The 16,079-nt window shown below is 33.7% G+C and overlaps 1 protein-coding gene across 1 annotated transcript in view; it reads left to right on the forward strand.

Moving 5' to 3' along the window:
- gaa2 (alpha glucosidase 2) overlaps window positions 1-3,507 on the forward strand; it is a 28,006-nt gene extending 24,499 nt beyond the window's left edge. The window contains exon 20 of the mRNA XM_056462492.1: window positions 1,906-3,507. Coding sequence (XP_056318467.1) covers window positions 1,906-1,968 — 63 coding nt within the window. The 3' untranslated portion in view covers window positions 1,969-3,507. The remainder of the gene's footprint in view (window positions 1-1,905) is intronic.
- The last annotated feature ends 12,572 nt before the right edge of the window (window positions 3,508-16,079 follow it).

Consider the following 16,079-nt stretch of genomic DNA (forward strand, 5'->3'; position numbering starts at 1 on the left):
AGCCTTAAAATTGCACTTTAAGTCAAATACTAGTATCTTGAAAGACATCTAGTAAAATATTATGTTCTATGTATTATGTATGGGCTAATAATTTTGACTGCAACTGTATATAGTGATATAAATAATAAAGGAAATTTCTCCTGATTATTTAAATAGCTATAACTGGAGAAAAGTCATTTTTAAGAGTTTATCTGCATGCAATATAAAAATAATATAATCAAAAATTACTTTGAAGACTTCTTTAATTGCTAAAGCTTTTGGAATCAGCAATTGGTCTGCAATTTTGGATAAGCTTTACTACAATTTAATAAAAAAAAGTTTAAAAGAAACAGATTAATATAGTACACTACCTGACAAAAGTCTTATCATCGATCCCAGTTGTAAGGGACTTCTAGTTGATCATTTGGAAAAGTGGCAGAAGGTAGATTTTTCTGATAAATCATCTGTTGAATTGCATCCCAATCCTCACAAATACTGCTGAAGACCTACTGGAACCCGCATGGACCCAAGATTCTCACAGAAATCAGTAAAGTTTGGTAAAGGAGTCAACAGCCTGAAGTATCAAGACATTTTCTGGAATTCCTCAGCAGGATAGCGCTGCTTATACTTCAGCCTCCACATCAAAGTTCCTGAGTGCAAAGAAGGTCAAGGTGCTCCAGGATTGACCAGCCCAATCACCAGATATGAACATTATTGAGTATGTCTAGGGTAAGATGGAGGAGGCGGCACTGAAGATAAATCCAAAGCATCTCGATAAACGCTGGGAGTCCTGCAAGAAGGCTTTCTTTGTTATTCCAGATGATGTTATTAATGAGTTATTTGAGTCAGAGATGTATGGATGCAGTCCTCCAAACTCATGGGATTCATGCACAATATTCATTCTTTTTCCACTGCACCATGACTTTATATTCTATACTGTACATTATTTCTGTTAAGTGACAAGACTTTTGTCTAAGCTAAGTCAGACCTTAAAAATCAAGGCATGATCATATTTTATTGTGATAAAATAAGCGTAAGCCTTTCATATAAGCCACTTGTGATACCAAATGATCAACTAGAAGTCAAGTTATTATTTGTTGTTCCTAAAACTTGGATAGGCAATAACTTTTAGTAGGTAGTGTACATTTAACAAGAAAATATAAAAAAAAATAATAGTTATTTCAAAATCTGATGTAATTTCAAGTTAAATTCCATGCAAATCCAACATTTATTGTCATTTTTTGTCAATGTAGAAGGTTGTTAAATTAACATTATTATTTTTTTTTTTTTTTGTAGTTTTTTTATTTTTCTATTTGAGTTTTCTTAGGCAATATTGCTACTTTGACAATTTGAGTAAATTATTTACATTATTTGTAAATACAGCAATAACACTGTTGTACTGTAAAATAAAACAAGCAATGAGCAATAAAATAATAATTATTTTACTGTAAAATTACAGCATTAATAAACACTAACATCATTACTCTGAAACCAGTAGTGCATATAGACCATTTCAATGTGACAATTTCACCGGCCCATAAAAATTTCCTGCTTGTTGCCAAACTATTTCATATCTGTAACAAGAGGCAATTTAATCATACCTTAATGTTGAAACGGCTCCCATAACATTATGTATCAATATGTGGACCTTTTTGGATTCTTGGGAGCTACAGAAATTAAAAAAGTAATACAAGAAATACATAAGGACCATTGTTATTGTTTACATCCTTTAAAATGGTCTATATTTATTTAATTAAATCTCAGTTGCATGACGTTACAAACACATGAAGTCATGTTGTAGTAAACGGTTGAATCTTATACATCCTTCACTCTTAAACCCCAGTAACTCAAGTAAAAACAACCAAAACATTACAGTTATATAAATTAGCATTGAAGAAATGTATTTATTGTCTTGTGTCTGTCTAGGTGCTGACAGTAACAGACCTGGGTCTAAACCTCAGTCATAACTTCACAATCAGCTGGATGTAAAATGTGAAAAATCATCAAAGGCGTTTCATAATCGCAAGCTGCTGCAGAAATCAAAATCTTAACATCTTTACTGACTTTATCTCAATACTTGGGCCGGTGTAATTCAGGTTTAAGCCTGAGATCAAACATGAACTGGGAAAATATGACAGGTTATTGAATGTATGCTGAATTTCTCATGTGAAGAGATTATTGCACTCAGAGGAGACGAAACCAGAGGGACTTGATTAAATGCATTAGTTTGATTTGTTGAGTGGATAGACATTAGTTTTTTATATTTGCTATTATATTACTGCCTGTTATTGCTGATATAGTTTCTAGAACAAACAAAAAAGGTATTCTGTCCGTTTTAAGCATTTTAATGTTGAATAAAGTTCCTTTTATTAGAGTAGGCTTATGCCACGCCATTAAAAATGTATCAAGTTCAATATAAAAGGGTTAGTTCACCTGAAAATTTAAATTGACTCACTATTTACTCATCCTAAAGCATGGGTCTCAAACTCGATTCCTGAAGAGCCGCAGCTCTGCACAGTTCTGCTCCAACCCTAATTAAACACAGCTGATGCAAATGATCGAGATGTTCAAAAGAGTCTCGAACACCTTGATTAGTTGCATCAGCTGTGTTTAATTAGGGTTGGAGCAAAACTGCAGAGCTGCGGCCCTCCAGGAATCAAGTTTGAGACCCATGTCCTAAAGAGTTTTCAAACCTTTGAGTTTCTTTCTTCTGTCGAACATAAAAGAAGATATTTTGAAGAATGCTGGAAACCTGTAACCATTAACTTCCATAGTCGGAAAAACAAATACCATGGAATTTAATGGTTACTGGTTTTACTACATTCTTCAAAATATCTTTTTTTGTGTCAGACGGAAAAAAAAACTTAGGCATGCTTGAAAGGAGGGTAAATGATGATTTTTGGGGGAACTATCCCTTTAATTTTGAACATTTTTATAAGAATGCATTGGACCATCACAGCAGATTTCTTCCAAATGATGTCAATATTAGGTTGAATCGCATATATGTATATTTTGTGTTACAAGCGTGTTTGCACTGTTCATTCAGATGTTGCAGAAATGCATGTTAGGAGCTTCAGTTAGTAAACATTATTTTTGTTGACAGGCTTGTAATTAACAGTACGATCAGCCAGTCCAAAAGCGTTCTTTTCAATCGTGTAAAATCATCACTGTAGAGTAAATCACTGTACAGTATTCATTATAATTCTGCAGTATTTTGTAAATTGCTACCACATGCTGTCAACGTTGCTGTTTATAACATGACATTGTGCCTTATATTTCATCAAAGCTGTGATTTTTCAACATTCAGTGGCTTTACTGTGAATGTATAAAACCCTCTGTTATAAAGAAACACTGGGCTGCTTTACAACTTTTATCAAAATGTAATTGAAAAGTCTAATGACTGAAGCTGGAAGGTACATATATGGGGCTGTTTGAGGCTTCTTTTCTTGATATGACCCTAAAGAAACTGCTGTACAGAGTTTGGGAGGACATGCAGGGTAGTGTGCAATAAAATAAAATTATGAAAAAAAAAAAGTGTTCATCTCTTTGTATTGTTTTGACTCGAGTCTGTGATATGCAAATTAGCCGTCACATATCAAAGCCTTAATCGTCTTGGCAAGTGGTAACTCACTGAAAGCAACTCTCAACTTGTTAGTAAGCATGTGAAAGCTCCCATGAAATGAAAATGACCCATTTTAGATGTTAGTTTCAGTTGGTTTTAAGGATATCTATTAGCTAGTGTGCTCCAAAACTGACAACTTACATTTGGAAGATATAAAAGTCATATAAACACCCTAAGCTTGCAGTTTGTCACTTCCAGATCAACAGAATCAGTGGATCAAAGATTTTTTTACATGTTACCTCCAGTGTTGGATGTAGTCAGTTACAAAGTAACTAGTTACAGTAATTTACTTTTCTGCAGAAAAGGTAAAGTAAGGGATTACTTTTCATTTCCATGTCATTTAATTAGTTAATTACACTCATGAACATGGTCAGCAACAATATTCAGGTAGGCTGTGGTGTTGACACGATACTCAATTGGTACTAATGGGCCCAAAGTGTGCCAGGAAAATATCCCCACACCGTTACACCACTACCAGCCTGAACCATTGATACAAGGCAGGATGGATCCATGCTTTCATGTTGTTGACGCCAAATTCTGACCCTACCATCTGAATGTTGCAGCAGAAACTCATCAGACCAGGCAACGTTTTTCCAATCTTCTATTGTCCAATGTTGGTGAAACTGCGAATTGTAGCCTAGGTTCCTGAGTTCAGAGTTCAGCGTTCAGAGAGACCTCTGGTATCAACAAGGCATTTGCACCTACAGAACTGCCACTCACTGAATATTTTCTCTTTTTCGGACCATTCTCTGCAAACCCTAGAGATGGTTGTGCGTGAAAATCCCAGTAGATCAGCAGTTTCTGAAATACTCAGACCAGCCCGTCTGGAACCAACAACCATGCCTTAATCAAAGTCACTTAAATCACCTTTCATCCTCATTTTGATGCTCAGTTTGAACTGCAGCAGATCGTCTTGACCATGACTACATGCCTAAATGCATTGAGTTGCTGCCATGTGATTGGCTGATTAGAAATTTGCATTAACAAGCAGTTGGACAGGTGTACCTAAAAAAGTGGGTGTATAATGTACTTGTTTCACTACAATTTCAATACTAATCATAAATTCAACACTTTTGGATCAATCAGTTAAGAGAAGCAAAGTAATTTACTTCGAGTAGATTGAACATGCTTGAGAAACTATGAACAGAAATTCATGTCAATATATATGGTATATATGAAATATTGTCATCGCTTTTAAATGTTTTGTGTTTTGATACATATAATGTTTAGCATTCTTAAAGTTTTACACAGTTTTAATAAAGCTAGAATGTCCAGTTTGGCTCAGATTTAAAGAATTAAAAGAGTTTAATTTCTATTGTCTGTGCGGCATTCAGATTTATATGTAGTGCATTTATGTGTTGAATTCTTAATTGTGTTAAGTGATTTAATAACTTATTCAGAAACTAAGTTACTTTTCAGACACGGTAATTAAAAATGTAATTTAAATATAATTTTAGTGATGTAATTAATTACTTTTTTAAACACTGGTCACCTTATACTTCAGTTTCTCATAATATTTTGATTAATCAAATGCGCACAGGTCATGCTTTATTTTGATGGTCCGTTTGTTGAATTTAAGTTACTTTACGTCTACATGCCAACTAATTCTTATTAGATTATAAGTAAACTGTTAGGTTGGGGTTAATGTAAGTTGACATGTACAGAGTTTCTTATAGTCTATTAAATGGCTGTTAAAGGAGCAGTATCTACAGATATTAAGCAGACAGTCTATTAATACTCAACTGTACCATCAAAATAAAGTGTTACCCTGACATGTCCCGCACCCTTCAAGATGCTTCTTATTTGCTTTACATTTTATGTGCTTGATCTCAGCCACTGTGATAGAGCTGTGATAAAAACAAAACGCTATTGGCTGTTTTTTTTAAAGGGGAGGAGCTACACTGTCCCACCTCTTAATTTTACAGTTGAGATTACGTCAAACATCAAATAAGAAATGCACATTTCAAAGCACTTCACTGGACCTTTAAAGGTTTAGAAATATTTGAAGTGAATTGAACATAGATGTAACATTTTAATCCCGATCTACTGGTGTGAAAATGCCCTTTAGTGTTCGACAAGTTTGAACTTTCCAAGCAGAACCAGTACTGAGAGTAAATAAAAAAGGAGCAATCTTATTCCCAGAATCTATCAAATCTGATTATTTGATGTCAGAGCTATAGTTCTGATGTGGCCAGGTTAGTGCTACACCAAACTAGATTCAGAGGCCTTTGCTTGACTTTATTATAGGAAATGACTTTTTTTTTCCTCTCTCTCTTCTCCTTCTCCTCCCCAGCTCAGTTCAGTGTCCTGAGGCAAAATCTCCAATCTAAACAGGGTGAACTAAAGCATTATATGCCAACAAAAAAGATATGGATGTTTTATTTATAATCATTATTTTAGACAGACCCAAATTATGCATTTTCAGACGTTCTCTTCCATGTATTAAAGCCGTTTAAAGTCTGAAAAAGTTACAAAGTGATCGATAAATGATGTTAATACCTTGAAGAAAGAACCGATCCTAAGCTTCCTGAAAAGAGTCATCAGTAATTCCAGTCTTCCTGCAGAGATCCACAAAGGTCGGCTACAAAATTACTAAAATGACAAGCTATGGGTCTTCACTGCCTGCCTGCAAACAGGGTCTACTTTTTTACATGGTTCTAGCTGAAACCCAAAAGAGTGTTGTTGGTATGCTTATGCTGCAAACCTATTTTGCGTTCAAGACTCGAATTAATGCATCTTCATATTTAAAGGTTTAAAAACTGTCACTGAGATTTTCCAAATGTCTTATTTCCGCTGAGTAATATAGTTTGGTATGGGTCATGCTGATCAAGCTTTCACATTGGTATGCTTACTTAATAGGTATGGTGTAGAAAGTTGCTAGAATGTTGCGAATGATGTCATTTTCACTCTAAGAAATCATAAGGACCATTCACATATCGCATGTCTTCTTCAGTTTATTTCAAATGTAATGCTTTCCACATATTTAGACGTGTCTTTTTTGCTGGGTTCCACTCAAATCTTTCATGATGTCTCAACACAAATCAATTGAGTTAGCTTAATCATTTTTACAAATTCAAGTGGATCGAACATAAAACGAGTCATTTGTCCCAAAAAAAAATTAAGAATTGTGTTACTTCAACTCCTTTTAAATAAGTAGCTTGAAGAAGCACAAAAGTCATTTTAATAGCCTCGTAAACAACAAGGACACACAGCAGATTCGGTTCTGGTTCCTTATTATAAAAAGATGACAAACTTTGCTTGAGCATGGTTCTTTGCTCCGTGCCTTCACTGTATTATTATGGTGTCATGTTTCAGGTGTGTATTAAAAATGACACCTGCTGTGTTGTCATTCACCTGTTTTGTTGCACACACAAGTGATGATTTCTTTTTAAACCAATAGCATTAGGCAGTGAGTCTAGCTCCACCCTTTTGGTCCTGTTCTGTTGTGCTATAGATACCCTTAAAAAGGTGCCAAAAAGTGGTGCAGTTCAGTTTACTTTAATTCTGACAGTGAAAACAGAAATAAATGCATACCCTACACTGAACCATACTGCTAAGTGGAAATGTACACATTTGTACTGCTAGTATGTGCTCTTTATGTATTAAATTGGGAATAAATTGGTAACTGAGGTAACAATATTGACTGTAGGAACGTTTTGATAATGGATGACCCCAGTAACAGCTTTTGTGCCTTTATTTCTGAGAGTGAATGTTCAGTTTGATGCCATTGTTATTTATTCGTATCACTGCACTGTAAAAAACGATATAACAAAAAGTCAACAAATGTTTTAATGTTAATCTAACATTAAACACTTTTTTATTTAATCAGTTTGACTGATATACTGTACTGATATACTCGCTGTTTTGGCCTTCCGTCCACACTGAGTCTGAGATTTTAGTAAACGAAAAAGTTTCTTTTAGAAAATGCTGTCCAAAAATGGAGTGAAAACAGGTTTTTAAATACAATGATGTACTTTAGTCATGTGACCAATTCAGCTAAAATTGTGGACGACATTGTAAAGCAAACGTTTTGAATATCTGTTTTGACAGCTTTATTAAATTTTAATGTCAGTATGTACATGATTTATATTGCCTTTTTTTAAAGGACTCGGAATGTGCTATTGTACAGTTGCGACATTTTGCTACGTTTCAAAGAGACAGAAATTGTAGGCTAGGAAAATGAACGAATAAATCTAAATTAATTAACTAAAAACAAAAAAAAATTAGGAAGCAAGATTTTTTATAATAGTGTGCAGTGCTTCCCACAGGTTTGAAATATGGTTGCGGTGGTAAAGCGGATCAAAACACCATTTACCCGCATCACATAAATAGTTAACTTTTCATTTTTAATAATAATTATATTTGTTATGACACTGTGCTACACTGTTTCTTTTCAATGGGTTAAAGTAAATAAAGAAAAGACTTTGTTAAAGACTTTAACAATTTTATTTATTGTTAAATAAAAAAGAAATTTTTATGCATTTTAGATGTGTATATAAAATAGCCTATTTGATATATTAACATCATCAAATTAATAAAATAATCAGCAAATGTAATAAAAACAGACAATATCTCTAAATGTGATCAGAATTGCAAATTTGAATAAATAAAATTTTATTTTATAATTTTTTTAAATAAAGCAAATGCGTTGATTAACCATTACTAATGGTGTACATATATTTTGCAGCCAGTTTAGATGTCATTTCGTCCTCTAAGAGTGTATAGGAAAGTTTTTCGGAATCGTTCAGATTAAAGAATCTATTATTTATGTTTTCTTTCTGTATCGGCTGTGCAGCACTGTCAGCTGTGAAACCAGGCAGAAAATTGTCATTAATTCAAAAAGGTATACGAGTTTTAGAAAGTGAAAGCAAAATTTGAATCCCGGACATTTTAGGAGATTTAGAAACCTTGGCTGGACGAATTTTTTAAATTATAAATATGTGCGTCTCTGTGGGTCTGCAGAGCACTTGAAACTGTCTGCACGAGTGTTGACAGGTCTCGCGGGCACAGAACAAAATGTAAACGAGAGAAGATTTTCCACTTAATCGATCGCGAATGTTTGGTTATATTGAGCAGATACAGAAGGTGTAAAAAGCACAGTGATAATAGTAAAAAAAAAAATGTATCACTAAATATACTTGGGCGGCCGTTAATATACCTGGGCAGCCGCCCAAGTAAAGTCCTTGGGAAGCTGGTGTGTTTTAGGAAGTGCTCTTGAGCTGAATTATATGGAAATGAGCATTTGGTTTCACACAGTAAGTGGCTGACCAATCACAACTGACTTATCCATTTGATTGATCAGAGTGGGGGGGGGATTGAATCCTTGAACAAACTGTTTCAGACAAGAGCTGATGTAGCAGTATTCTTTTTAAATTTATTTGCAATCCCATTGTAGTAGGCTTCCAAAACAAAATTTGGAATTAAAATAGCATTATAGGGGCACTTAACCCTTTAACAGGAATTGTAACCACCTGGTAGACCTTTTGTCCATGTATGCAATATTTCTTAATGAATGCAACATTTAGTTAGTCTTTAACCACATTTAAACACCTTTTCTAGTTGTTTTTAAGTAGCTCTGTTGTAAAGCCAGCGCTGCTAGTCAAACACGGCTTCCTCTGGGAGTGTATCTGCACGTCTGATCCTTCAGGTTTTATCTCACACTGACTCGAGACCTGTTTGAAGATCAAAGCCAGACTTTTGCTTCCACATGACAGCAAGTTGAAAGCTGTGCTCCTGTATGGGCCAATGCTAGCAGAAAGAAATAAAGACCAAAAGAAATGAAACAAAAAGACAACAATGGGGGAAAAAGACAGCTTCTTCAGTTTAATCATAGGTTAATTAAGTAATTAAAACATCCTTTATGTAGTAAAAAGCATGAAGCATATTTAGGAGCATCCTCTGCCCACAGATTTACAATAACACAACACTCTTTAATGCATGCCAAAACACTGCACACCAAGATGATGGTCATCATTACTACAGTGCAAATGGGGTTTTGACAGGTTAATGAATATGAAACATCTCCTGTCATTATCCACTTGATAACACTGTAATGTTCTGCAGTAAAAAAAAACCCTAAACACGTGAATTACTAGAGGACTTTCAAAAAACCCTTCAGTTGGAGGATGTACTTCATGGTTTGCGGTTTTAAATGACAAGATAAAATAAAAGGCTTTATTATAACATGGACTTAATCACAGAATATTGTCATAAATAATTTCATCTACTGTATAGGCAGAATGTAAAAAATGTGACTTTTTGCAAGAGGCAATTTGTTAGAAACACTTCTGTTTTCCATGTTAGTTTGTATAGAAATTATATAGTTTGTAAAGATTGTTTTATACATTTTGTTCTATTTTCCATAGGTATATTCTTTATATCTAAGGTTTTAAATATTGAATATTTGTTTCTTATTTTCTATAGCTATAACTCTATTTCTATATCTGTTTGTTGTTTGTGTTTTTACTTATTATACTCCTAATTTAGATTCTTATTTATTTATTTATTTATTTATTTATTTATTTATTTACTTGTATATTAGTTCTGTCTGGTTCTCGAATCTGATTGGCTGATAGCCGTGTGATATTCTGCAATAACAGCACTCATACAGCCTGTTCACACTTGTGTATTACTCCGCCCACATAAAGGAGAATGTAGTTGTTTAGATTGCAAATATGCAGTTTATTTATAAGTATGGTGCCTATTTTAAAATATTTATAATTTCGGAGATTCAACGCTTTGGCGGCTATCAGCCTGCCATACTGAGCAGAGCAAAGACGGTTGCGCCACAAGATGGTGACAGTGGCCGTATAATAAGTCATAAGGGGAAAAAAAATCTCAGTATTTTCTTTTCGTATCTCAAACTACAGCTGAACAAATCATTAGAAAAGAGGTAAGTGACATTTCTAAATTGATCTCTCTCTTGTGTATGTTGTAGTGCTGTATTTATTCCATAGTAAAGCTAATGCTTGCTTTGCTTTGGCTTTTTCAGGGTTAATTGTTGTGGACTCCTGATTGCAACAGAGAAATACTGGGAAATCTCTGTAGACCGATGGCATTTCATGTCACCTGTTTTGTCATCACTTTAGACATATGCTAGAGAATCATTCAAGCACTAGCTCTAAAGCGATGTTGGTGAATTAGTAACGGTTTCTGCTGTTCTGACGTTATCTGCAGATGTGAATGAATGGCAGAAGTAAGTAGTTCCTCGTACAAAAGGATTTTTGATGTTTGATTTTCTTTTTTTTATATATGATTGTGCCGTTTAACTGTTGTATAAAGACAATATCACATGAGTAGCAGTGTGATAAGGCTGTATATATTGTCAGCCGATATACAGCCATTTCACACTGCTACTCGTGTGATATTGCTCATATATATATATATATATATATATATATATATATATATATATATATATATATATATATATATATATATATATATATATATATATATATATATGCTCTGACAGTCACTTTTCTGTTTTGTTTATAAGAAACCATCTTCATAACATGTACACACTGAAACTCAAGCTTCTTCATGGCAAACCCATCAAAATAAATCTTGATTTAATTTACTATGTAGTTTTAACAGAAATACATTACTGTTATACTATAGGAAATATTTCTCAAGGTAAAAATATTAATACAAGTTAAAACTTTATAATAATAATTACACAATTGTTTTACCATGCGTTTATTTGAACCTGAATAAATTAAATTAAAATGTACCTAATTAAATTGAATTTAAACACTTGCAACTAAAATATTACAAAAAATATTTACCTAACTGTTTTCATTTTAATACATCTTTAAAATGTCATTTATTACTGTGATGAAAAAGCTGTTTCATATTATTTCTGCATTTTTTTAATATAAATTGATACAACAACAGTAAAACGTGGTTACTTTTGACCAATTTAATGTGTCCTTGCTTAAAGAATAAAACTACTTAAAAAATATTAATGATCACAAACTTGTAGCACATTATACATAGTATACACAAACCAATGTCAGTATTTATTTCTGTAAGGCTCTTTACATTGTAAAGTTTTAATCAGAAAAGATCACGTGAACATAATAAAACAAAACCTTAAGAAAACTTATATTACATAAAACAAAATGTATGAATTATGCTTGATTTTCAGGTCAGATGACAGCATAAATTATTCAGTAAGTTTGCTCTAATGATTTATAAACTTAATGCACAACAAACACTGCGTACATTCTGAAATCACCCAGAGTAAGCAATGTTGCTTAACGCTTCAATTGAGACATTTTGTCTCCAGTTTAATACATTAATTTCAAATTGTTCTCTATTATATAACTTTATTCTTCTTTATTTTTTGACTCAAAATAAAATAGTGTTTATTTTGGCTGTGATAACATAATATGTTTCTCTTTTTTTCCTCCTAGAAGAAACAATAACACAATAACTCTTCCTCCCCCTCATTCTCAGTGTATATTGAAGGCTTGAGAGAAAACAGCTTCCAGATGTTCCACATTCTCACTCCTTCACGTCTCACTTTACTTCCAGCAGCCAAAGAAGTGACAGTATAACATGAATTGTTGTCTTTATGTCGGTTTCTGTCTGTCACCATATTCAGATAACTCAGCAGGGCTTTGGGGAGACAGAATCGTTTTTACATAAATATACTGTAAAGTCGATGCAATAAAAGGAAATCACTTTTTAATGACTTTTAAAAGGAATCCATTTTACCCCTTTTGAATGTGTCTGTAAGGTGTCAGCTCAAAATATCCATAAAATCATGGATTATTCCCTGCTGAAAATGTCTAATTTGGGGTGCGTTTAAATTTGCACTGTTTTTGCATGTCTACTTGCGACAAATGTGACAGTGACTGGCTACAAGTTAATATACACTGATTGAAGCATTCTCATATACTGTTGTACTGACACTATGCAGCTGCACTATAAAACTCAATAGTTAAGGCAACTCAAACCGTATGAGGAAACCGATTGCTACAAACTATTCGAGTTAAGAAACTAATCTATACAAGTACTGTGAACTTGCTCCATTTAAGTTGAAGTAATAAGGTGTTTAATTAACTCATTACCTTCAACACTGAGTTCAAAACTCTTTTCAAATAAGTAGAATTCACTTTCAGTAAATTTTGAGTTAACTACACTCATTTCATTTGATAAAGTTGACTGTTGGGTTTTACAATGTATGGTGATTCCAGTTATCATGAATTACATAGCAATTTTTTATTACAACATTCACTGGTTTAAAAACATTTTAAAGCTGTAAAACTCATTTTTGAGGTGCAGCTGATCACAGAGAGTTGCAACAGATCTTTCAATCCAAGTTTCTTTGCAAATCCTGTTCTGTGACATGTTTATATGCTTACAAATGTTGATTTTGCATCACTTCTCTTGGCAAGCAATCTCTGGTTTTCTCTTTATGTTCCAGTTGTGATAAGTATGTGACTCATTTCAGAAATGCAGGTAGAAAACATGCATTTTCAATTAATTTTCCTTGAACTGGAATGATAGTACCAAAGTATAATTTGTAAATCGAATCGATTTATAGGGTGTCACGGTGGTGCTGTGGGTAGCCTCACAACAATAAGGTCGCTTGTTCGAGCTCCGGCTGAGTCAGTTGGCATTTTTATGTGGAGTTTGCATGTTCTTCCAGTGTTGGCATGTGTTTCCTCCGGGTGCTCCGGTTTCCCCCCCAGTTCAAAGAAATGCGCTATATAGATGAATTGAAAAGTAAATGTGTGTGTGTGTGTGCGTGCGTGCGTGCGTGCGTGCGTGCGTGCGTGAGTGCGTGCGTGCGTGCGTGCGTGCGTGCGTGAGAATGAGAGTGTATGGGTGTTTCCGAGTGTTGGGTTGCGGCTGAAAGGGCATCTGAATCACAAAACGTGTGCTGGATATGTTGGTGGTTCATTCCGCTGTGGAGACCCCAGATTAATAAAGGGACTAAGCCGAAAAGAAAATGAATGAATAAATAATGAGAAAAGTTTAATGACATGCCTTAAAGCCTACCAAAGCAAGTTACAGCGCAAGCTTTTTCTGTCAGTGCTTTACAGATAGTTTTATTGACTTTTTAAACTTTTTTACACTGTAAAAAGTCAGTTTTAAGTTGACTTTACTTTAAAAAGTAAGTAACCCCCATTGAAACTTGGAACTTTTAAGTTGATTTAACTTCATTTCTTCAATTATGCACAGTTTATTTGCTTTAAAAAATTAAATCAACTGGTCAACAAATAATACAGAAAATAGATGTTTCTAGATGTTATTATTTATATAACTTTCTAAACACACCAAAAAAAGATGAAAACTAAACAATTATTTAATCATAATTAAAGCTAAATGTATGATTCAGGAGGCAGAGACAGTCAAAACTAGGTATAGTAGTCTTTAGTTAATATTTCCCTAAATACACATACACACATTATAAACAAACATCAAACATACAATTTGATATAATTAGTTATTTTTCAAAACTGTTTCATTAGTTTTTTCTTTCTCTAGGAGATGCAAAATCCAAAAAAGGGATGTATGTCTTCTGTAAATCATGGTAAATACCATTTATATCTTTTAAATCTCTCTGTATATAATAATATTAATGTTATAGCGACAATCCAATTATGATTTGGTCTCATACTGACATCTGTTGGTCAAACGAAGAATGACAATCAGTTCTAAAATATTCTCAAATCCTCTCCAAATGTTTGACACATTCTGCATATACATATATTCATATTATGTTCATTTTATTGTTAAAGTTATTCACTCATTCATTTATTACCCAAGAAAATACTAAAAAAATCACTTGCATGTTGATTTAAATATGCGTGATCAAAATGGTAAGTAGTCTAGTTTAGTCTAGAAATAAGTGGCTTTATGCCTAAATTTGTTGAACACAACATTTAAAAATAAGGTCAATCATTTATAAAGTGCAGGTCTTGATTTGTTGTTTCCTTCAGTGTGACTCAGCGAGAATAGACAAGTCCAACTACATCAACAGACACACCCATATGAACATAACTAACACTGTCAGCACTGACCTGCAATAAAACACCTCAACCACTTCTAGAAGAGAAACTCTATCAGCTTTATGTAAACATACAGATACAAAGCATGCATTTGCATTTTAGTTTTACATAGACTGTGTGAAACTTCTATTCAAACTAACAGTGCACTTTGTAAAAAAAAGAAAAGACAGAAGAAATATATTAAACAAAGTTGCGTCCCTTTTAAGGAATGATCTTAATAAGTTTAATGATCTTAAAATGGCAAATCAACACACATTTTTACAATGATTTACAGAAAACTGCTTCTACAATATCTAACTAGTGTAACCGAATATACTGGAAAATCTTGTCAGGCATATTTTGATCAAGACTCTATTTAAGGATCACAGTCTTGCCCAAAATTATTAATTAATCTTTATTTTAAATTGTTATTTCTTTCCCGCTGTCCTTCAAATCACTGTAGGTTTCAAACATTTGTCAGAAAGATTTCATTCATTCATTTTCTTTGGGCTTAGTCCCTTTATTAATCAGGGGTCGCCAAAGTGGAATGAACCACCAACTTATCCAGCATATGTTTTACACAGCGGATACCCTTCTAGCTGCAACCCAGTACAGGGAAACACCCATACACGCTCATTCACACACACACACACAAACACACACATTACAGCCAATTTAGTTTATTCAGTTCGTCTATACTGCATGTCTTTGGGGAAAACCCACGCCGACATGGGAGAGAACATGCAAACTCCACAGAGTTTTTTAAAATAGTACTGTCAATTTTACTAGAACTTCTATGTTAAGCTGCTTTGACACAATCTACATTGTAAAAGCGCTAAACATAAATTGAATTAATTAATCAATACATGCTTAAGTTGGATATCACTGTTCACATTATTACCTTGATATTTTATTTCCATAACATGAATATAAAAGTAATATTTTGCATTTGATTGCGATTTTATGTATTTTAAATCACTTTTGTAAAATAATTTGACTAAATAACTTGAACATTTGAACTTTGACCCATCCCAGCTAACAAAAAAGCATATTATTTGGTTATTATTACCTTGTGAATTCTGATGTTCTGACACATGCATCGTTTAAAAAAATTTGTGCTAACATTTTGGTAAGATTAGAAACATTATTAAAGACCAATAACTTTGGAAATGTTCATTCATTCATTCATTCATTTTCCTTCGGCTTAGTCCCATTATTCATCAGGGGTCGCCACAGCTGAATGAATCGCCAACTTTTCCAGCATATGTTTTACAAAGCGGATGTCCTTTCAGCTGCAACCCAGTACTGGGAAACACCCATACACACGCACATTCACTAGATACACACTAATTCACTTATAGCGCATGTCTTTGGACCGTGTGATAAAACGGAGCACCCGGAGGAAACCCATGCCAACACAGGGAGAACATGCAAACTCCACACAGAAATGCCAACTAGTCCAGCCAGGACTCAAA

The sequence above is a fragment of the Danio aesculapii genome, chromosome 1 (genome assembly GCF_903798145.1).
Source record: "Danio aesculapii chromosome 1, fDanAes4.1, whole genome shotgun sequence".
Taxonomy (NCBI): Eukaryota; Metazoa; Chordata; class Actinopteri; order Cypriniformes; family Danionidae; genus Danio; species Danio aesculapii.